The sequence below is a fragment of the Balearica regulorum genome, chromosome Z (genome assembly GCF_011004875.1).
Source record: "Balearica regulorum gibbericeps isolate bBalReg1 chromosome Z, bBalReg1.pri, whole genome shotgun sequence".
NCBI classification, from domain to species: Eukaryota; Metazoa; Chordata; class Aves; order Gruiformes; family Gruidae; genus Balearica; species Balearica regulorum.
The window spans coordinates 898,524-922,867 of NC_046220.1; the positions used below are offsets into that span (position 1 = coordinate 898,524).

The 24,344-nt window shown below is 41.2% G+C and overlaps 1 protein-coding gene across 1 annotated transcript in view; it reads left to right on the forward strand.

Moving 5' to 3' along the window:
- The window catches only part of PCSK1 (proprotein convertase subtilisin/kexin type 1), a 29,258-nt gene extending 13,409 nt beyond the window's left edge, over positions 1-15,849 (forward strand). The window contains exons 7-14 of the mRNA XM_075740476.1: positions 1,115-1,287; positions 3,563-3,775; positions 4,959-5,059; positions 6,044-6,277; positions 7,781-7,938; positions 10,027-10,160; positions 11,993-12,154; positions 12,699-15,849. Coding sequence (XP_075596591.1) covers positions 1,115-1,287; positions 3,563-3,775; positions 4,959-5,059; positions 6,044-6,277; positions 7,781-7,938; positions 10,027-10,160; positions 11,993-12,154; positions 12,699-13,061 — 1,538 coding nt within the window. The 3' untranslated portion in view covers positions 13,062-15,849. The remainder of the gene's footprint in view (positions 1-1,114; positions 1,288-3,562; positions 3,776-4,958; positions 5,060-6,043; positions 6,278-7,780; positions 7,939-10,026; positions 10,161-11,992; positions 12,155-12,698) is intronic.
- The last annotated feature ends 8,495 nt before the right edge of the window (positions 15,850-24,344 follow it).

The window sequence follows — 24,344 nt, forward strand, 5'->3', positions numbered from 1 at the left end:
GGTTGGGGTTTGGTTTTTTTTTTGGCTTTTTTTTTTTTTTTTTGTTAATAGAATGACCACAGTTTGCTTACTGTGCTTTGGAAAAATCCCCATTTTGTGGAAAATACTAGAAAATGAGTACTCATAATTCACCAACTGCCAGTAATGGTGCAGCTGCTATAGTACTAACTTGCCAAGTTCAAGACAACCCAGACATTTTTATTGCTTGAAAACACAGGCTGAATCCTGACTGCTGTGGCTCTTATATCGCTGCTGTTGCTGGGAGAGCCATGCCGTAGTGGGAATTTTGCCAGACTTGTGCTATTTCCATCCTCCTCCAGCACTGGACAGTGGTAGCAGTCCTACTGCAGAGCTCGGGATTTGCAGAGCGAGAGATCTGGTGCAGATGAACCGCTGTCTGCCACTGAATTTTAAGTACCACTGAGATCAGGCTTGCTCTGAAGAACATTAGATCATGCAGTTCCTAATAAAATGTTAATGGCTAGATATCTCTAGCATCTCTGGATTGTTCACAGTAGAAAAAAACGTGGCAGTAAACCAACAGAATTTTGTGTGGTAAAGGTTGAAGAGCTAGTGAAGTAGAGTCACAAAGACAGCAAAATCTTATTGACTGTGAGGGCCAAGTGTTTTAGTCAGAACATACAGAACTACATCTTTGAACTAAAACGCTTAGAACTCTTAAAGATAAGAGTAATGTTGATAAAACCTATTTAATTTTAGTGACATAGTAGCAGTTTGAGAAGTCATTGTCACAGATTTAACAGAGGAAGAAGGAGTCAAGGAAGAGCTCGATGCAGTGAGGAAAAGCAGAAACAGTAAGCAAAACATCATCTTCTTGGCTTTCTGTAGAAAGAAAGAAGTAAATAAGAGGCAACCAAGATTTCAAGAGGGGTTTTTTTTTAGTGTTTGTAGAGAGCATTAAGCTCTGCAAATAGAGGGTAAGTGTGCTGTTTCACACTGACATGAACTGTCCTCAGTTACATGAACAGCAGCAGGCTGTGGTTGCAATACTTATGGATTGATTTTGCTGGAAACAAACAGTTACAAACAATTAACAAAGAGGAGTGAACAGAAAGTAAATCCAGTCTGTTTGCTTTGTTTTTTTTCTGTTAAGGTATACGTATGCTGGATGGAATAGTCACCGATGCTATTGAAGCCAGTTCAATCGGTTTCAATCCAGAACATGTGGATATTTACAGTGCAAGCTGGGGCCCTAATGATGATGGTAAAACTGTGGAGGGACCCGGGAGACTGGCACAGAAGGCTTTTGAATATGGGATAAAACAGGTACAATACTTAAGAGAAAGATGCAATAACGTGTGGCGGAGAACAGAATTTTAAAATGGTTGATATCAGGGAATAAATGAAAATGGTTTGTGCTCTCTTTGCTCAAACATATTTGAAAAGAAGGAGATGGACTTTAATAGTACTGGTCAGAGAAATTACCAGCCAGAACAGGACTTTTAAAAAAGCCCCATTAGAGGTTTCTAAGCTGGTTTTAAGCTGCCGTTCTCCACAGATAAGCTTTCTTTTTTCCGTCCTTACTTTTGCTGCCTTTGTCTCGCCCTACCCCCACCCTTCTCTGCTGCTTGTTTTGCACTGAACAGTAATTGGATTTCTGCACTGAAAGCCTATAAAATTTAATACAAAATTTCTGCTTTGTGAATATTTTTCCGTGTGAAGTAGTAATACATTTTAGCACCCCTGGATGGGCTTGTATTATGTTAATTGCATTAGTTTATAAATAGGTGTGTATCATGATCCAATTAAAATGAAGATAGTAAAAATGCATGATGAAGAGTATTGGAAACAATGTTTTTACAGTTCTTTTTTTGGATCTGTTTGGCAGATAAGTAGGATGCAGATGGAGTGCTACCAGGAACGTATTGATAAACTACTCTTGCTCTTGCCAGTGAGGTGAAAAGATAGCTAAAGATGGACAGGTACTAAGATAGTGAGCAAGACTGAGTCAGAGCCCAGAGAGGAGAGAAAAGCCTGAAGGACAGAAGCAAAGAGAAAGAGGATTTTGGAAAAAGGGCAGTTAACATTAGCAGACAGAGGGAGAGAAGAAGAAAGAAGAGTGTGACAGCTGACAAACATGCTGTGAGGGAGGAATGGAGACCAAGAGGAGTGGGCTGGTGATAAGCAGAGATCTAAGTCCATAGGCAGGCAGCAAGAGAAGAGGGAGAATTAAAGGCAATAATTAGGCAACCAATGTTGAGTGGTCTTACTCTGAAAAAGCAGGTCATTTGGTGAAGCATGTATATTTTTTTACAACTTGTTTTATTTCTTAAGGGGAGCAAATTTACCCATTAATTTGTCAGGCTTCTCTTTACAAGGATCTGGGTGGTCCTTATTCTGCTCAAACTCATCCAGAGCTGGGGTTGCCAATGACTCTCATCCCTGACGCCTTCATTGCTGGCCTGGTAAAGCACTTTAGTGGATGCTTAGCCTTAAGCATCTGAGAGGCGTAAGTGGCATTCTAAGTGAAATCAAAGCAAGTGCTTACGTATACCAGGGCTTTTCTGGACTGCAGCCTTTATTCTCAGAGGATGATACTATCTCATTTTCTGTAATTGACGTGGCTTGTCCTTCTCATTTTAGCAGTTGTATCGCAAAGAGTACAGCTTATTTCTCTTTATTTTTAATGTTTTAAGTGCTGCAAATGTCTTAGCACTTGCATGAATAACTTCACTTATCTGAGTGGGATGATAAAAAGTCTGTATTTCAGTTGCTGTTTCCAGTGAATGTACGTATGTTAATAATGAACAACATACAAACTTTTCCTCTTCACATGAAAGGGATTTTTTGACTCTGAAGGACCAGCACAGCATAAGGCTGGCTAAGGTGCGACGTGTTTTCCTCAACGATAGCTGTGATCGTTTACACGCTGTCAGCTGTCAGCATCAGTTGCTATCTGCTGCTCCCTCATTGCACACTGGAGACCAGAGCAGGGAGTGAATGTGATTATGTCTGGAGATGGTGGTGCTGGCCCACAGATCTGTAAGGGGAGGGAGGGTTTTCAGTCGTGTGTGCTTGCTGGTTCACTGTGTTTCAGCAAGTGGATGCTAACCGTGAAATGCTTCCTTACAAAATAGATAAATTGGTGGAGAAGTCATATTGTGTACATCGTTCATACTGGTTACTCGTACCTCTGTGATTACAGGAAAGGCAAGGGAAATAAACCCTGGTAAAACTGCATTTCTTAAAAAAAACCCCAAAACACAAAAATCCCCACATCAGCATGTAGGAAACATCAGTCTGTGAGCGTGGACTCTGTTTTTAACTTAAGAACCTTTTCTGAGGAAAGCTGCTGTACCTGGAACACTAAGCCTAGTGTTGACTAGACCAGCCAAACTCAGAGATTACTGCTGGGTGTGAAGTCGGATGCCCAAGGAGCTGGTTTCTTCTGTCTCTGTCCTCTACAGTGCTTATGGAACATTGTCCTTTTCTACCTGAAAATGTTTGGTATATTAGGCTTTTTTTTGGGGGGAGGAGTTGTTAAGAATATATCGCAGAGACGGAAATCTCTTTGATAACCACTCTTTTCCATTTTCTCTAGGGCCGAAATGGGAAAGGCTCCATTTTTGTATGGGCTTCCGGGAACGGAGGCCGTCAGGGTGACAACTGCGACTGTGATGGTTACACTGATAGTATTTACACTATCTCCATTAGCAGTGCTTCTCAGCAAGGCCTTTCTCCCTGGTATGCAGAGAAGTGCTCTTCAACTCTGGCCACAGCATACAGCAGTGGGGATTATACTGACCAAAGAATTGTAGGTTGTTTTTACCAGATTCAGAATAAACATAGAAATGTATTATATATGCAAATAACAAGTGAGAGCTCTTAACTACTTGGTTTCAAGTGCCTGTTTTATGTTATGTGTTACATGCTTTGTGGTTTTGCCTTGAAACACTGAGGGATTTGTAATCCAAAAAGTGATTGTATTCCTGGAACATCTTCTGCTGTAAAGCAATGGCTAAACAAAATCATTGTGTCAATGCAGTTAAATTAGCGTGCTGAATTTGTCTGCTGTTTGTGTATGACAGAGGTCTCTGCATGAAGTTTGGTACGGTCCCATCTTTCAGAAGGGGCAGATGAAGAGAGATGTAGAGTAAAAGGAAAAAGAACCTGTGAAGTTACTGTACCATATGAGTCAGTACCTCTTATATACCTTGCTATTAGCTTTTGTAAGATTGTCAGCCCCCGAGTTCCCACTTACAACAGCAACAATGGTGCTTCCAAACCTGTGAAAGGTACTCCGCAAGCAGACAGAGCAGTCTGTGTGCCTTTATTAAATGTGCAAGAAATGACTTGTACTGGAGAAAATTGCTGTGATAAAATAATGTTGAAGTACTGGTAATTTCTGTTCAGCCCTGGTGGATGCTAATTTTACAATAACTTACATTGATGGGGATTAAAACAATGTCATTCCAAGTTAGCCAGGAGATCAGTCCTTCCTAAGTGGCTTCTCTTCATAGCCAAGTTGTAGGTACATGGGCAGATGAGTTTGGTATTTAATTTCCACATAAAGCACGTGTTTCATTGCAAATTATAGTTCTTCTGCTGAAGAGGGAGCAGAACACCAATACTAATCCTATGAGTAATTTTCTAGCAAGCAGTAATTTTAGATGTTCTAGGCCCAACACAATGATCTGTTTTTATGATTCACCAGTAAGCCTGAAACACTTATTGTGAAACCTTAGAATAAAATAAGATATTCAGTGTGGGAGTATTTTGTTCCAACACAAAGCGTTTTGATACAAAAATTATAGTTGAAGTAAAAAGAATGGATTGAAATACGAACGGATTTAAACATTCATCACTTTTTCTGCTGGTGAGGAATGTATTAATACGCACCAAGCAAAGTATACAGGGTTATGTTTGTGAGTGTGGATATGACTGTATTTACAACTGTTTATTCATGCAATCTGTTTTTTTTGTTTTTTCTCTGTCAGACAAGCGCTGATCTTCACAATGAATGTACAGAGACTCACACTGGGACCTCTGCATCTGCACCACTGGCAGCAGGAATTTTTGCTCTAGCGCTGGAAGCAAAGTAAGTTGTCACACAATTACCTTTGAAACTCCTTTCTCTCAGCCACCCCGACATCTTCCCTGAAATGTTGTCTGTTTGAAGGTGGCACCATCTCATGCTGCAGCTCTACTTTTTGTCAGTCAGGCTTGCTCAGCCTAGTGACAAAAATAACCAGCTACTTGCCTCTACACCTTCTTAGCAAAGCAGAACCAATGTAAGTAAACCATGACGACCGAGAAATTGTAGTCCATTTCGTGCATTGGCAACAATTGTTTGCTGAGTTCTGGTCAATTGCACTTAAAAGCAGTGAGGCATGTATCAGGAGAAGATAATCTGAGGACAATAGGTTGCAGGAGTTTTAATTTAGTCTTTAGTCAATTTACAGAACCTTTTCTGCCAATGATGAGACATAAAATGGGAGATACCCAAGCCTGACGGTCAGAGCGGGCAGGGAGCAGGCAGGTTCAGATCCTGTAGCGCTTTTAGTCAGAAAGTATGACTTAGAGCTGGTAAGGAAGAACAGGACAGGATAGGACAATGGCTTTTTCACGGAAAATACTTCAGGCATTAGGGCATAGGTGTAGTACTTGAATGGTGTAGGTTCAGCTCCATTTTCTACTGCATGCTCCTTTGATGACAGAAGCCAAGATACTTGGGGCCATATTTTAAAGGGTAGAGTAGATCACCAATAGAATCAAATACCCAGTGAATTTTCGAAGTCCAGGTCCGGTAAGACTGGTAGGAAATACTGGTTTTGCTAGTTAATTTAATTTCCTGAATAATTTTGAAGGACTGGACTCTAATCTTGCTAGATACCCATTCTTCATTTACACAGAAATCTTGTCTACCTGGAGAAGTATTGTGAGGATAAGCATGCAACATGCTCTATATTTTAAAATAATGGGATGCCATATACATTCAAAGCATGTTCTGTTGCAGGCTAATAGTTGAGAGAAAAATGGTAGATAGCCCTGAAACAATTAACCAGGAACATTTTCTCAACAGCCCAAATCTAACATGGAGGGATATGCAGCACTTGGTAGTGTGGACCTCAGAATACGATCCACTGGCTGGAAATCCAGGATGGAAGAAGAATGGAGCAGGACTGATGGTCAACAGCCGATTTGGGTTTGGACTGCTCAATGCCAACGCATTGGTAGATTTAGCTGATCCCAAAAGGTGGAAAGGTGTACCGGAAAAGAGAGAGTGTATTGTCAAAGACAAAAGTTTTGAACCAAGGTAAGAATTTGCATTAGCAGTAACTTTTGTCTATCTTAGTGAAGCCTGAAGGATAGTAATCTGCACAGGTTGCTCTGAACCAGACTCAGATTTCTTTTGATTCATTTGGTTTTGCCTTACTGTATTCCTCAGGGGCAGGCAAGCAGCGTTGGTTTGCTTGCTTTTTTTAATGTAAGACTGATAGAAATCACTACCATAAAGCCTTAAAAAAAGATTAAGAATATTATGTCTGTGCAGCCAGCGTACGGATGGATGATCCTGTGAGACTGAGCCTGATCAGATAAGATATGAATGTTTAGACTGCTATCAGAAGATGAATAAAAAGATACCAAAGCCTCCCAGGGATTTTTTTAAAAAAAAAACATCTATAATCGGTCTTGGCAATTCTTCTCCTGTGACAGGCATAGTATATGTAGAAATCAAGGTGATGTATGGAGCTTTAGTCACATCCATAGCGTGTCTCTTACGAAACGCAGGTGTCTCAAAGGCTCACTGAAAAGCAGCCACATTCACAAGTACTCCCAGCACAGTGAGCCTAAACTGAGCTCAACATACAGGTAAGTTATAATTAGTCACTCTGCTGGTTAATCAGTAAGGATATCTTGACTGTTTTTGTCTCCACTTGTTCACTTATGGATTTGTTGTCTCGAAAAAACACAGCTATTTCAATGATTGACATTATACTGTGTGAGTGCATGAAAAATCTGTCTGTAGAAACATATTACAATGTTTTGGAGTGTCACTGCCTGGTAACGTTATTATTTATGCTATTTTACTATCAATTTGCTTTTATGAGCTCTCTACTTTCCACAGAGTGTTGATCCAGCACTGATGTATGTAATACTTGCTGTTTATGTATTTTTATTGCAGTCCTCTAGGTTACATTATAAAAACAAAGATACCACAATTCTGAGTTTAGAATTATTTATGTGGATATTTAGATACCCTGTTCTCATTAGAAGTAATGGAAATTGTGCAGAGAAAGCTGTGCACACTAGCTCTGTACAGAGAACGTACAGAAGATGTTAGCTTTTTTTCCTTGAGATGGCATTGACTACAAAGGGTTAAAACGGCTGTGGCTGCTGCAATATCTTAACTCCATGATAACAGCTCTTCTGGATATTTGGACAAGGCAACTGTCTCAAGTCTGATACAGTCGTGTGATGTAGCTGCCTGCAAAGACTGGTTTTTTTTGTAGTCTCTGTTGGACACAAAAGTGTTGACAGAAACCCTTGACTATCAATCTTGCTTGCTTCCAGGGTGTGTTGCACAAGTCTTGTCTTATGCAGTGCCTATCACTTGTTCCACTTTAGTGCTATCTGTGCTTCCAGAACTTCCCATGGTTTGTACTGGAGCGTTCAAAAAAATATTGTAAAATTTGTCTTTACTTCTTCCTTTCTCATCATTCTGAAATAGGTGTTAAATGTCTCATTTGCACTTTGCATAATGATCCAGAATCAAAAGTTTCTGTGAGTAATCAAAGAACTTCTTTATTTTTGCCAGATTATTAAGAGCAAATGAGGAAGTCATCATTGAAATTCCTACAAAAGCCTGTGAGGGTCAAGAAAATTCCATTGCATCTCTAGAGCACGTGCAGCTTGAGGCAACAATTGAGTATTCCCGTAGAGGTGATCTTCATGTCACTCTGGTATCGCCATCAGGTACGGGAGGCAAAGACGCGTTTTGTTTGTGTTGCTGTAGTGTGTAACATTTATTTCATTAAAAACCACCTTTGTGTTCTTCAGTGGCTTAAAAAGAGCTAAATGTATCATTAGATAAATCTAGTCACCCCCAACAGGTGAGCATGAGGACGAAGCATCCTGGGAACTAGAGAACGGGTTCTCCGAAACCCCTTTCCAGCCTTCATGTGTTCCGGGTTATTTTTGGGAGAACAGGTTCGATAATCATGCTTCAGAAAATGAAGGCACCATTTCTAATGTGTTTTCCTTCTGGCAACAGGACCTTTAAAAACTCAGTTTCTGGCAGTCAACAAGTTATAGTTCAATCGTGCTTATCAGCCTTACTGTGATTTCACAAGCTAATGGAAAGCAGGGTATCTGACTCCCTAGATTTCTAGATTTTGTGTCACTGTGTCTTCCCATTGGTGTATTTAAAACCACAGTGTATCTGGTAGGCACTTAGTACTAAATGCACTAAATGTGGTAGAACATGGCAAGCTACCTTGGCAATGCCCTGAAATAACACCATAAGGAGGAAAAAAAAAAAAAAAAAGGAGAATGAGTATAAACAACTTTGTAGAGAGTCAGATCTGTTAGATCAACTTATATTATTAGAAGAAAGAGACAAGCTTTCAGGTATGAATTTAAACATCAGGCTGATCTAATTTACTGACATAAAAGGCTAATCTAGTAATACATAGATAATAAACCAGTAGAGCCTTGTTCATATTATTGCAGGGCATCACTAGAGAGCAGGGTTAAGATACTGTACATACAGTATGTTTCCAAACCCTACCTGTCTGCGATTCCTTTTAAGCCTAACCTTAATTATTCCTTTTCTGAGTTTACTTTTTGTCCTATGGGATTAATGTTGCTGTGAGGTGTTTTACCCTTGACTCTTGGTGGTATTTTCAAATTTAATTCCATCTTAGATAAGTTTTAGTTTGGGAATAAATATATGTACTGTCTGTAGGTATATCATGGAGATGACAGCAACAGTAGCTCTCATTCTACCTTTATGGAGGTATTTCCCTCCAAGACATTGTTCTACTGCTAATCTGTAGGAACCATGGCTTCATCTTAGAAAAACACCCCTTTTTGCAAGACTGACGACAGTAATATGTTCGTCATCCTTGTACGCATTACTGTGGGTTTAGCTGAGGTAGCAATAGTCAAATGCTGCTGCCTCCACTGTAGTGTTATGTTGCCTTCATGGTTAAACTGTTCTTTCCCTTGGTTCTTGCTGTTTTTCCACTTTCCTGCAAAACAGTACCAGCAAATGTATGTCATTCCTTTTTTATATTTATGGTGTTACTTTTAAATATATTTATAGCTTCTGTTCAGGCTCCCTGGGGCTTCTCTGCTCCTTCTTATGCAAATATAGCTCACTTGCTCTCTCCTTGTATGCAAACAAGCACAACAAATTTCCTACTGTGCAGTAGAATCTCTTGTGCTGCAGAAATATCTTGTGAACTGCAACATTTTTGTAATAAAAAATAACAATGCAAATATTTTTCACCCTGTTGGAGTTCCAGGCTGTAACAATTTACATCCACTCACAAAAAAAAAAAAAAAAAAAAAAAAAGATACAGGGGTGAATTCAGGATAAGGCTTTGGTTTCACAATACTGCGGGAGCTGGTTTGCCTTCCAGACTTCCATCTCAGAAGTTTTCTGTTCATCAGTGGAAAATACTGTTTGTGTCTGACCTCTGTTTCTTTTGCTTCTCTGTGTATATCCACTACTTTTTTCGTGTTAGAGATTAAACACTAAGCAAGATGTACTTTTTTAATGTGACCTATTTATGCTAGCTTTTATGCTCTTAAATACTGCTGTGAAAATAATCATAGAATGAATCATAGAATGGTGTGGGCTGCAAAGGACCTTAAAGATCACCTAATTTCGACTGGAACCACTGATCAGAAATAGCATGTTTCCCGTTCCACAAACTGCTGTTAAATAGTGTATTTTCCAGTTTACCTATGCACTCGATACTGTGCAAGCTGAGGAATGTGAAAAGTAAAAGTGGACGTGTATGACGAGTCACTACTGTTGGTCTTGCACTAACACAGGGACCAGCACTGTCTTACTGGCTGAAAGAGAGAGAGATAAATCTCCCAATGGCTTTAAGAACTGGGACTTCATGTCTGTTCACACATGGGGAGAGAATCCAACAGGCACCTGGGTTTTAAGGATTACTGATCTGGTAAGTATGTTTGCATGTTAACTTGCTATGTTTGGAAGGTAACACAGATAAAATGATCACTAACCACTACCAAGTATGTTGAACAGTGAGTCTTCTCATTAAGCAAGCTACAGCTAGAGTTTATTTACGCTAAGTACCCATCCAAAGATTAAAGAAAAAAGATAGAGTCAGATTTTCTTGTTCTTTACACAAATGCAAAGCACCATCCTCATTTTGCTGACATGTATCTGTCAAAAAAATTTCATGCCTGTGTTTTTCACACATTATATGTCACTGAAAGAAATCACTTAATATAATTTTCTGTAATTCACAGAGTGAAATATGTAATCAAATTAACACATGGTTAACTGCAAATTAGGTTGTTCTGCAGAAAAGAGCACAGGATAGATCTAGTCTTCTCTTGGTGCATGTGCATAATTTTCATTAACCCAGAACCTTTTGAATTAATTGAATTTCTGGTGACCTCAGAGAGCTATTCTGATGTATACCTTTCCCTAACTTCTTTCTTAGAGTAATTACTGCTGAACAACATTTAAGGATTAAAGCCAAGAAATCTACAGATATGAAATAAATAAATGTACTAAAACCACCTGGGGATATGGATTACAACAGCGAGACACCAGAATAAAGCTGCTTGATAGGCAACTGAGAAATCATTCTCTTCCACGAGAGAGTGATCATATGCAGTCATCTCTGGAGAATTTCATTGAAATTGTCTGTTAATAACCTTGTCATTGGGGGTCAGACCCTGCCAGAAACCGAAGGCTTCCTATCAGACACTGAGCCTCCAACCCCTATTGGCCTCAAATTGTAAACAGGAGGATAATACTAAGTACTAAGCAGATGGACAGAGCAGTAGAAGTAAATATTATTATCAACAGCCTAGTGTTTAATACTGTGGGCTTGTAGATAACCCCATGGTTACAGATATCCTGCTCTTTGTAATTAACATAATGTGGTTTTTGGAACGAAGTTAAGAAGAGCATTTTGTTGGCAATTATCTCTTGTTTTCCATTTTCAAGTGAGAGGTTCCTCAAACTTAGAATAAACCAAAGTTTTTGTCCTCAAGAGGTAATGCACTCTTTCCTCAGCTTGTAGGGTTTTGTGATTCCTGAAATAAGCTTTCATAGTAATGACCCTAACAAAAATCACAGATACCAGTGCAGACTTACTTATAACTTAGTTGTCATGTAAGTTGTGTATGTAGCTTGGTATAGACTTATATTAGAAAAGAATAGCTTCAGCAACTGTCATCAGTCACTGTATGACTGAGCAAAAATCCTGGAACAAGCTTTGGTAAAATAAAGTTTCAGTGTGCTTGGTACTTGTCTCTTCCTCTTCCTACTGTTTAAATACTGCCACCAAAACTAATGGACAAAGCATTTGTTGGTCACTTCCACAGGCTGTGTTTCAGATTGCTGTTGTACACCACTACAGAATATTATTCCAAATTACTATTCCAAAAGTAACTTTTGTGAAGAAGTTGCCAAGGAATGGCTTAGTGAACAAATACTAATACACAAAATACTACTTCAGTAATTTTTGGCATTCTGTGTTATGACAAAATTCCATCGATGTTTACATGATTAATTGTTATGTTGCATCAAAATGTGAATATTAGGAGTAGTTAAGCCGTTGTATGAAATCTTGCTTTTTAATATATCCTGTCTTTTAATATTTCAGTCTTTTTGAGCTTACAAATCATTGTCTAAATTTAGATATTGAAAGCCTTATAATTTATTTTAGTCACTTGTGTCTACTTTACAATCAAGTGTCCTGTTTTCTTTTCTCATGCCGTGACAACCTATGCTAACGCCACGCTTGTCTTTCAGTCCAGAAGAATACAAAATGAAGGAAGAATTGTAAATTGGAAGTTGATTTTGCATGGCACTGCTACTCAGCCTGAACACATGAAGCAGCCACGTGTATACACATCCTACAATGCTGTGCAGAATGACAGAAGAGGAGTGGAGAAGATGACGGACTTCGTAGAGGTAGCGTTGCATTAATTTTTTTCCTAATGTATTTTTAAACTTATAAGAAAATTATATTTTTTCCTAGTAAGAAGACATATGCTCATTCTGTATTGATCTCGTCTAGCCCCTGACTACTTTTGAGTTGTGTATTGCAATTTTGTCCAGGTCGGCAACTGATACTTTTATTAGTCTCTGTTTTCATATGCCAACATCTAAGGATTTTAGGATGGTAAGTGCTAATAAAGCAGTGAACGCAATAGCTAATGCAGTTGGGTAGTACAAGGAGGGAGGAACACACCTCTGACAGTCACACTGAATTTACATAATTCTAGTGAGAACAAGTGTTGTGTCCAAAAGGAGCTTTGCCTGCTAGAGTGCTTCCCGGGAGTTTGGGAGGAAGTTGGTAACAAATGACGTGACAAAAGTCAGGGACCCACTGATTCAGAAGGATTGGTGAAGTGGATCTGTTGCTGCTGGCTCCTTTGTCACTAATCGTAGCAAATCTTAATCCAGTCAGTTTTTCATTGACACCTAACCTTTTCTATGCTAATCTGTGTTCTAGGACCATACCACACAGGAGAACCTGAGTGAAAAACCCAAAGTCACAGACGATACTAGTAGTAGCAGTGACAAAGCAGAAGATAAAGTCCCATCAGAGGCTATGATACATTTACTGCAAAGTGCTTTCAGCAGACAGATGGCTCAGAAGCGACTGCCGAAGAAGACTGCAAATGAGAAGTTAAATATTCCATACGAACACTTCTATCAAGCCCTCGAAAAATTAAACAAGCCCTCCCAGTTAAGAGACTCAGAAGAAAGTCTGTACAGTGACTACGTTGATCTTTTTTACAATGCCAAACCATACAAGCATAGAGATGATAGACTGCTGCAAGCCTTGGTTGATATTATAAATGAAGGAAACTAAACTATTGGGTATGGCACTGAGTTGGAAATATTCGTTCTCCCCACCCCACCCGTAGTTTTTTTTTCAGAAGTCTGTTGTATGCTCTAGTTGTGTGATTGCTGCTTTGATTGCTTCATATTTAATACAAATATCAAGGAAGGGAAAAAATGGGTGTGGGAGGATAAGGCAGTAAACTGATGCTTTTTAGTAACAGCTTTTTTCAAAGCCTTTCTTCATTACCATCAGAGTAGATTTGCCCCCTCAGGCATGAAATTCAGTAGTATTCCCCTGAAAACTGTAATGCTCTATTTTAAACAATTTTCACGTTACTTATTCTTCCACCCTATTCACTTAGCATGCAGTAGGATTCAAAAACCTGAATTACCAAGCAGTTTTGAACCGAACTGCCAAAGCTACAGGGAGGTACTCTCATCCCTGAATTTGTAATGAATATTGCAGTCTTTCTCATTCCAGGTTCAACAGTTGCAGCTAGTGCTGCTTCCATCGTAGGTGTTTTGTTCCTTCTCCAAACAGCAACGCTCCCTTACCCTTCTGTTCTCCTGTAAAGGAGCAGCCGGGAGGCTGGAGTTGGACTGGAGCATCAACGAACACCGTGAAGTTACTCACGATTTAAACTGCAGACATACACTAACGTAAAAGAGCCCCAAATGAGGCATCCCAGACCATGGGATGGCATTCTCACCACCTAACTTTAACTACCTAAGTGAAGTGCCTGAATTATGAGGCTAGTCTTTCTAGGCTGTATGTAGTTATTGAAGACAGAGGCTCCTATAGATAGCACTTCAGAGCACTTGGCTACTCTTCACACTGGTTTTGAATTACCTGATGGAGTACTGATCTATTTGTGCCGACTATGCGAGCTTTGGGGACCAACCTCCTGCCTATGGAGCCTCAGTTAAATTGCTAAAGTTAAACAGTCTAAATGCCTTCTGGGATGCCTACATCTGCAGTGGTCAGGACAGCAAAGCTGGGATCGCTGTCCTTTCCTTGAGCTGTGGCCAAAGTGGAATAGGAAGGATAACCGTACCAGCAAAGTCCACTTAAAGACTGGGTCTTGGAGAGTCTCTGGTAGATTGCGATATTTCCCAAATATCTAGGAAGTTAAGGCAAAATGGATGGGGAGAGGTGTGAGATTAAAAAAGAAATACCCTGAGAAGAGACTGAGAAGTGGAGGGAAAGAGTGCATGGAATGTGGAGGAAGGAGAGGAAGAGGAGGAAACAGGTGGCTGTCAGAAAGCAGCAAGGGTGGGCAGCTCCCGAACATTAGCGGTATACCAGGCAAACAGTTTTGCACACATACCTCTTTAAAGTCGGAGTCAAGATCGACATACTATTTTGCTTTTCATAATTAAAAAAAAAAAAAAAAACAGTGTTGGATGCTCAGAAATTGAAGGGGATCTCGAACAAGAAAACGAAGATTCCCAGGGGATAGTTATCTCATTGCAGTGCTAAAGATAATCCAAACCAGTGCTGACTGGTTTTTAGTTTTCTTTCTCTCTCATCTACTGTTGAAATGTGTTTTCCAGACATGCTAGAAATAATTGATTCTCCTTTACTGTCTACTCCGTAAAATGATGCAAGTGTCTGTAAGACAGGAATTCAGCATTTTTCTCATAATTCATCAGTTCGGATAGAGATTTTTGAAACTTCACACTAAATTCTGTAATTGAACTGTAAATCTATTTACTGTAGTGGTACTTAACATCTTCTTCGATGCAAAAAGGAACTGCTTAAAGACAACTTTGAAAATTGTCTTATCAAAATTAAGATTTAAAAATCTCTGCTTATTCATTCTTGGTGATGGTTTCATGCCTATCTTGGGCTTAGTCTGCTTTTTTTGCCAGCTTTAAATAGATCGAGCTTAGTTGATTTGAAGAATTCTTCCGTATTTCTAGTCCATACTTCAAAGATAACTCCACCATTGAATGTCTCTTACACTGAATCACTCCCTCTTTACTAAGAAATTTGCTTAGAATGAGAGGTGATTAAAAAAAATCCCTGCAAGTGGTCCAGATCAGAGAGCTTTCTTGTGCTGTCCCTTCAGCAGACGAGCTTTCTGGCAGTACATAACTACTGAACAAGCAAAACGTAAAAATGTCTAATTGCAGAGTGAGAGCACTAACTTATTTCCACTAATATTTAATTTTCAGAACTGGCAGTTAATCTCCATGATAAATATTCCCATCTGGTGAGGTAGGACCACTTTCAGTCCTGTGCAATGAAGCTCAGAGGCTGGTTCTCTCAGATAACAGCGATTTTAGCCAGTCCTCATTCAGGTATGTTACAGCCAGGAAAGTACTAGCAACACTCAATCTGCCCTTGGAAGAAGATTTCAGATTAAACGAGTGGAAAACATAGGACCCTCCGTTGTTTTACGATCAGCTCCCATGTTGTAGCCAAAGCTTCATCAGAGGACAAGTTTAAAATCTCTCTTTTGAATGTTTCCAACCCAGAGTAGATTGTACAGGAGAAATTATTTTTATTGTTAGTCTTTCCTTGGTGCCTGTGTGGGTTTTGTGAAAAATGTAAAAGGGAAAAAAAAAAAAAATGTTTTCTCTCAGAATTTTAAATTATATTTTCATTACAGGTATTTATAATATAGCAAAGATTTTATTGAACAGACAGAATTTTAAAAGGCATAATAAATTATATTAACCAGATTTTTCTTGGGAAAGAGACAATTTCATCCAATAAAGGTATTTTTTAAAAGGCATGTTCCAACAGCAACCACAACATGTATGTGATGTGATGTTAAAATTTGTCTACTAGTAGCATAATACAGTGTGTTAGCAGAGCTCAGAGTGTGTGGTCTTAACATTTGTAAAGAACACAGTAAGGTAAAGTCAAGCCATTGACTTCAAAAGACCGGGAAATACAGTTTAGAATTAAAAATAATGGCTTGAGGAAGTAACGGGGAGGTGGGTGGAGAAAATGTGTAATTTGCTGAAAGTGAAGACTTGGAGGATTTCTTCACCAGGAACGCTGGCGTGCTTACCTTTCACAACTGCAGCCGGAGTAAGACTGGCTGTGGGTATCAGTGACCGCAGCACTGGCTGTAGTTCAGACCCGGTGGCTCTGAATTACAAAATTCTGCCTGTTTCACATACAGGCGCGTGTGTCAGAAGCACTACAATGAAATAATTCAGCAGAATGAGTCGGAGCCAAATTAAAATGCGCAGGTCTTCACTTCCTTGCATCAAGGCAGCAGCATATAAAAGATACTTCTTGGGGTTTTTTTCCGCCCTACCGGTCACATTTCGAGCCCTTACATACCCTTCTATACTGGAAATAGAACTGCTTTTTAGGGGCAGGTGTTTGCGGGTCTGTGCTGAGGATTGGGCTCTGGGGGAGCGCGTAGCCTCGCGCACGATTTGGGGTGTTCCCCGGGCTGCTCGAACCTACGCTGCTGCCCAGATGTGGCCGGAGAGATGCAGCTGTCTGCGTGAAACGCCCCGCTCCCGCGAGGCTGAACGGACAGCATGTTGGAGCAAGCACCGCGGGGATGAACGAGTCTCCTTTCCAAAGCTCTAACTCCTTGAGCACTTACGGATCATGCTTACACTCGGATTTAGTTTGCTGCTCGAGTCTCAGCGAACTACTGCTCAATTAAAACCTGCTTTGTCCAGTGCTGTAAGGATAATTAAGACGTTTTCTGTGCTTTCAAAAAGCTACATTTCCATAGCAGAAACACTTCTGGTAAATGTGCATAGATAATAGCTTTCTGAAGTAGCATAAAAAATCTAAGTCTACATTCAAGCAGTAATAACTAGCTTCCACACTAAGCAATAGATTTTCTCTCAAGTTGGTTTGCTTTTTAAATGTCAGGCTGCATTTGAACTTTCTAGCTTTAGCTGTTTTGAGTTACTCAAGCGGAGTTTCTGATCAGTCACACCTTGTAGCTCCAAACTTGAGAATTCAATTTTGCAAAAGGAGTGTCCTCTTTCTTACCTCTCCCAAAATCACGTCAATCTGAAAACAATCAACCATTTTCAGTAAAAAGAAAATTATTTTAAGAGAGGCAGTGGGACCTTACAAACACAATACTTGAATTATCTTACTATCAGAAACGTGGAGTGGATGTAGTCTGTGTATGAAAAGAGCATGTAACTTCATGACCTGTTACGTATCCTACGTGCAGGCCGCACCGTGGGGGTGACGCCAGGCTTAGCTAACCGCCTGTGCTGGCATCAGCGCGCCGCACCAGCCTCCGCCCCGCCATTCGCCAAACGCTGCGAACCTAGGGAACGTTGGCTCACGAGTTAGTTCAGCTCTGAAAATTTCTGCAGTTTAAAAATTACAGGCAAAAACTGGTCATTAGTATGCAACACCACTTCTGTGTTTATGCAGATACAAAATTTCTGCACAGCCTAAAACCCTTCTGTTTGATCAAATCTTTCCTTTCAGGAGGTCCATTTCCAGAGCTCCAAGGAACCATGCCACTCACAAGAGCCTTTTAGAAAGGGACAACTCCAGAAATGCCTGTTTTGCTCTGAATCAGTTCCTTGGCTAGCTAATACTCCTGAATGCAGACTGAAACGGCTCAAACTCCAACCCTGCTAGGCACTAATAGAGATCATTTCAGTCAACAGTTTTCTATTTAATGACACAAGTACTCATTAAAAATATCGCTTCTCTTATTGCAATTTATGAGGATAATGTAACCAGAAAGAATGAGAAATTTTGCTTCCAGCAAGGCAGTAAATGCTCAGTGGAAAAAATTAGGTCAGATATGTTCCAAGTTCCACTAAGATACCAGAGAAAAATAAATAGATCATATGTGAATATGGGTAGTTATCAGGAAAATGTATCTTAATGGTTATATCATTTCAGCTATTTCACTACCTCCAATCAAATGTAGCTGAGCATGTATCTCTTTCCTTCTGATGTCATATTCTTTCCCTAAAACAAATGAATTGGTTGCTGTTACATGTACCATTTTGTTTGACTATGCCCACATTATCAGTCAGTGTTTCAAATCATAAACATGCAGCATAATGCAGTGCCATATATTCTGATAAGGAAATGCACTTACAACTAAGGACGTGCAGCTTTGCATAGGCTGATCCATGAAGTGCTCATGTGAAACAGACCCATAAAGGTTAGACAAAGAGGAGAGCCATATGCCAGCTCCATTAGACCCAGCGACTTAGTCCCGCGCCTAAGAATAGCGATGGTGTGATGCAGAGCATCGCAAACATCCAGGACGCCCAGGCAACGTTTGGTACGACAGTTCAAGGGGAAACTCAGCTACATTCGCGCTAATTCAGAGCTTGGCAGGGACATAGTAAAAAGTGAGGATGTAGAAAAAACTTGTAGCTATTAGTTTTTCCTCATTTACACTCTATTTCAGTTACCCCGCTCAAGAGGGGTGCACCACACTTGAATGAAACTTTTCTGAAAATACCCATAGATATTAAAAACACTGCTTAACCAGTGACTTACATGAGGCTGTCTGAAGTCAATGCAATTCATTACTTATACCTTCACATGAAAAAAATGTACATACATGTTTACACAACTCCATATACACTCTCTTTGATGGCAGAACATAGCAGCTCTTAGCAGGAACGGCAAGAAGGAAGAAGTTGCAGCACTAATTGGCTGTAAGAGTCTAAAGCTAAATTTCAGCTCAGATTTTACATCAATGTAGTATTGATAGTGCAGGTTGGTTTGGGGGGCGGCAGAGGAGGAAGGGAGATTTGTTCATTTGATAATCCTTTTAACAGCTGGGGTACATTTTGCCAAAGAATTCTGTATTTCTGCAGATACACTAATGGAAAAATAACCCTGCTGTTACTATGCACAAGATAGCCATAGCTCTGTAGGGAGCTTTGAAAAGATTAGATGGTTAAGTAACGCTGGCTTTGTAAGGCAACAGTAAGTATTGTGTCAGGCACTGTAAATGCTGGATCTTGGGTCTCTTGTGAAAACACTGCGGTCAAAATTCCTTCAAGGCTGTGAGCCTTGAATTTGAAATTCTTTAGGGAAGGGTATTTGTAGTACTCTGAGTATTTCTTTAGATTTCCTTCAAAATTAATAGAAATAGCCTCCTTTAGAGCATCTGTAGGATTCAGGTGTTGTTCTAAATCACACTATAGAGGAGGCTGTCTCACGGTCGGTAGTGGCTCGCTTCTGAATCGCACGGGCTCTCCAGGCCAGCGGTCGCCACAGAATTTTATATTTCAGTCCAAGATTGCTGTCGGTAAAGACCATGTGTGATCCCCCCCCCCAAGGCTTGAGGGAAATCAGCTCAGAAAGCAAAGGGTGTTCTTCAGTTTAGCAAGTGGTTTAAGCACATGCTGCAGGTGATGTAAAACCATTAAACATGTGCTTAATCCTATACGCTTGCTTAAATCACTCTCCTGTCCTGTTTAAGCGTAAGTACAGGATCAAGTGCCTGACTGAGCGCTTGGCTGAATCCAAAAGGATTGCTCCCCCAGGGAACCTCTGCGCCCCGGTAAGAGGATGTCGTGTTAACCACGTAGCTATTGCAAATGTCTGCCTGCAATCCTATATTAAGTGTCGTGAGTCACGCCTGGATTTCCATGCAGTGTGCAACTGAGTTTCATGACTTGCTTACGTTGCAGTGTACTGGGTCTCAACCTTGCAGGGTGAATCACTTTCCCTCGGGGAAGTGCATGTTCTTCATCAGGGAAACAACACGTACAGAGCCCCGGGCAAGCCCTGTAGACTTGGAGACCTTACTTCTATGCAGGTTAATTTCATGTTCTTACTAAACATTTCAGGTATTCGGGCATTGCGAACCTGTGTGACCTTAGTCTTATGAAGTTCAGAGAACGCTATCCTTGATAAGAAGTTAGACTGTAGCATATTATAACAATTAATTTAGTTTCATATTATGGTGCTGTACAAATACACTGGGGTTGAAGAACAGTCTGAAGACAGATGCGCTGTTACTTACTTTGACATAAATTTTGAATAACTCCGCTGTCCTTATAGGCTCTCTCCAAATGTTCTCCTGTATCCCAGGAACGAAACCGACTGAAAATAAGTTGCGTCAGGTGTTACTCCATAGCAGTGGAAAGGAAGAGAAAAGAAAGGGATGACAGACTGGAAAGAGACCCAGACAACAAAGTGTGGATTTTGTGCTTTTTCCATTCTATTCAAGCAGTTTTTAGTTGCATTACCCTGGCTTCAAAGGACAAATTTTAAAGATCTTTCTGCTGCTCATGCTGATGAGTCAGATATGGTTTGTTTTGTAACAAAATTCATTGCTTTCTTGATCTCTCATGTCTCCCCTTCCTACCAGAATTCTAATTATAAAAGCCAAAGCCCAGCATTTCCAGATATTCAAGGTTCATCAGATCTGCAATTCGTGTTAATCTGCTCAGTTCCTTGACTTCACCCCTGTAATTTTATGTTAACTGAGAGTCTAAGCCATTTTCCGTTTTTAGGAACATTCACCAACATGTGCTTACCTTTGGAGATGCTCGGTACGTACTTTTCTCATCAAAGCCAATGGCAGTTGTGTCAGCTCAGCTTGCTGCACTATTCCACAACCCTGCACACACCTGTCTGAAGCATGACCACAACACATTACTCTTTCAGAGGAGTGTCAATGGAGGAGCGTGTCATTCCTGAAACTTTAAAAGGAAACAGAAGGAAATAGGGGCCCGACTTCCTTCACCTTTCAATGGCATCTGAGTACCTAAATCCCTTCGGAATTTTTAAACCCCAGCCCGTATCGCATCTCTCCAGAACGGAATATCCCTGCATGGATTGCAAAGCACGGCTCAGGGACTACGCGCTGAACTGAGTGTAATCATCTGTTAGCACCAAGCCAAGGCTCAGCCTGCAAATGTCTTCTACTTGCCTGCGTCTGCAGTGTGCAGAGTCATACAATTAGTTTCTTTATGTGGGTGGAAGTAACAGTGGAGGGGGAAGAGATTTAATTTACTGAATTGCACCTTGCACATAAAAAAAAAGCTGACGTCTAGCTCACCCCGTCCCCTTACAGGGTGGGATCAGCTTGTCCTTTCCTGAGTCACAAATTGAGCTCATCTGGTCATGCTCTTTGTTTCCGTCAGGCAGTGCTGCTGTCACTCAGTCTGCTCAAAGAACCGATTCACAAAAAAGAGTTAACAACCTCATAGGCTTTATAGATTTTTAAAAAGAACAATCTTTTTTCCTTCAGGGAGGCATCTTCCTTGCCCTCAACCCTCAGTGAGTGTTTGAAGGTGATTTTCCATTAGAGGCTACCTGCAAAGAGCTGATGACATGATGTACAAGAACTTAGCAAAAACACGTCTTTTTCCCTTACGCGGGAAAGCTTGAATAACCTGTGAAACCCGGAGTAATTCAGGCAGTGCTGGCAGCAGCAGGGTGGTGTTTCACCTGGGTCCAGCCCAGCCCTGCCCAGCCTAAAGTCTCCTGCCAAAATCAAAAGTCATTTCTCTCTGCTGATCTCCACCCTACCTACAATCAGCTAAGATTTCATCTGTGCTGGGCGGGTTTCCTGGTGTGGCTTGTCCAGTGCACTGTCAATGAAACTGCTGCCAGTGTAGTTCATACTGATTCTCCAAAGAGAACAAATTACACCAGAAAAGCACTTGTTTTCCCGGTATGTTTTCACCAAGACATTCTGGCAGTCCAAACGTTTCTTGTCTCTTTTGCATTTACATAGAAACTGTGTGTTTTGGATTCCGGTGCATTTCTGGTGCAGTGACATTAATGACAAAGCACAGTATCTCATGCATTTAATTCTCATTAACATCAATAGGATCTATGCATGGTGTGCAAACTTTGCAGGGCCCGTATTGTGGGAATTGGTTCCCTCGAAGGTACCAGAGCAGACTCCAGATTGTAACCAACGTGAAATAAGGGCATCCTCAGGACTAGAGAGCTGTAAATTAGCCAAGGGCTGTGAGGTGTGGAACAGAACTACCCAGCCTGAAGATGATGGTCATTCTCCTCTAGAATTACTGATAACATACACATACAAGCATGCATGTATCTCTCTATAAAACAATATAAACTTATAAAGATAAGCATCACTAACTCCTCTCTTGGGTAGCATTAGTTTTCCTTCAGTGACGATGTTTCACGCTCGTTTGTAGACAGCAACTGGAGAGCAGACTGCCACAGCTGCCTTGTTCCACCATCTACCCCAGGTTTTCATTTTTCCCAGCCTGCAGATGTCCAGGAGAAAGATGAGTTCTAGCACTTCAGCTAAGCATAAAAGTAACGCAGGAGAGGCAAGATCACCTTTTGTTTACCCTGAAAGAGGGGAAGGCTGAGTCATCATCAGGCACGTTGCATGTTCAGTAGCTTGCTGTGCCATCTGTGTCACTGCCGTTCAAAAACCTTCTGATTCAGGGTTATTCTTGGCATGCTCTAGCTACTACTGCTGACAAACAGGTTGCTTGGAAGCCCCTCAGCCAGGCTAAAATGTTATTTATGGTATTTTTAGGTTTAGGTAATATGTGAATCCATAGCAGTGCTTTTCTATGCCCAGTAATACTCGGGTTTCATCAAGATGAGCAGAGCCTGACCAAGATGAAGCTGTGCTACATGAGACAGATGGGCGACCATGAGGACCTGGCTTGCGTAGACTCCTAGACCTTGCAGCAAAGACCTGGGAGGCCCATCCAGCCTGGGGAAGGGTCGGGGTCCACTCCAGTATCACTCCCCAGCTTCCCAGTTGGTCCTTGGTGGGAGCCAAGCCTCAGGACAGGCAACTGTCAGACATGTATGTCTGATTATTATAAATAACCAACAGCACCAGAGGATTCCTCCTTGCCTGTATCATGTGGAGGAATTAAGTCTTTGCAGTACCTAATTTTTCGTGTGAACTTGAATGGATTACTCCTTATGGGCTTCAATTTCTGTTCTACGTGGCTCTGTTGAGATAAAAAATACCCTGTGGGCTTCCTGCCTTTCTAAGAATTTTAGAAGCCTTGTTGCAGCTGCGTGGACGTGCGGGGTTCCTGGAGAGATGCTCCCTTCGTGCTGCTGCACTGCTATGGCCCTGCTGAAACTCAGAGCAGGGTAAGTGGCCGTGGGTGAACTGGAAATTAATTTGTGATACATGTGAATTATCTGACAGTGCTGTCAGGAGGAAGGTACTGAATTTGTCCATGATTTTTTTTTTTTAAGTTTTTAACAAGGAAGTAGTGTTACTAAAATGGGAAAACAACACCTCATTCCTGCTGCAGCTCCAACCCTGAACCAGCAAACTGCCCATGAGGTTTTGGATTCCAAATGCGCTTCCTTTTGCTGCTCGTTAAAGACCTGCTGCTGCCTGTGCTAGCCATGTGCCTGTGAAAACCAGCACGCAATGCGTGAGACTGCGACGAGGGATGCCACCGTCTGCAAATAAGTACAGTCTGATGCTGCGAAAGGTGGTGGCAGACAAGCTGAAGAACAGAACTCTCGTTCCAGGGGGCTGCTCCCTTTTCAGGTTTTCGAGAGGATTCGTTTTTCCGGGGGATTCAGCAAGTGCTGGCTGATGGAAAGCTGCTCATCTGGTGTGGTGGGGGCTGCAGTCCACCTCCAAAGCAGCTGGAGGCATTTACTGTGCCCCTTGCAAATACTTGAGCTGTATGACCGGAGTCTGTAACCACCCATAACTGCTTAGAAATATTATCTCCATGCTGCCAGTCTGCCTTTCTGAGCCCAAATGAATTAAAAGCCTTATTTGCGTAAGGCTGATTTTTTTTCTTTTCAAGTAGGTATTAATGTTGCAGCATTGTCATCTTGCTAACTACGTAAGATCTTATAGGTTTTTGACCTTCGTTAGAAATCAACCAGGTTGCTCTCATATTCTCAGGTAAGGGAATTTCCATACGTGCTATGGCCCGGATTATGTGGTAGGAGTTGCGTCTTCCTTGCCTGACAGGCGAAGCTTTGGTTTCAGTGCTCTGAGCTGCATTTTGCCTTCCTACGCCTCCTCAGACGTGACGGCCGTGCCCCCCCATCCTCTCCAAGCCTTGCCATGCTGTGCTGGCCTGCAGCATTTGCAGGCTTTTCCCGGAGATCGGCCTTTCCCCACCACTTTTGTTGCCCTTTTCTGCAGTCTGGCAGCGGCACAGATGTGCAGGATGGAGCAGCTGGGCACGACGGTCCCCCCCAAAAGGGTGCCGAGACGCGGGGGCGGCTGAGCTCCCCCCGGGCGATGCAGTCTTACATGTCCTCAGCTTTTGCTGTGGCCCCTTCGCAGCAGAGCCTGGTGCGTGATAACTCATCTGCTCTCCTGCTGAAATTGTTTCCCATGTTACTGCTTCCTAGGTTTCCTCTTACCGAAGTGATGTTTCCTCTGGCTGC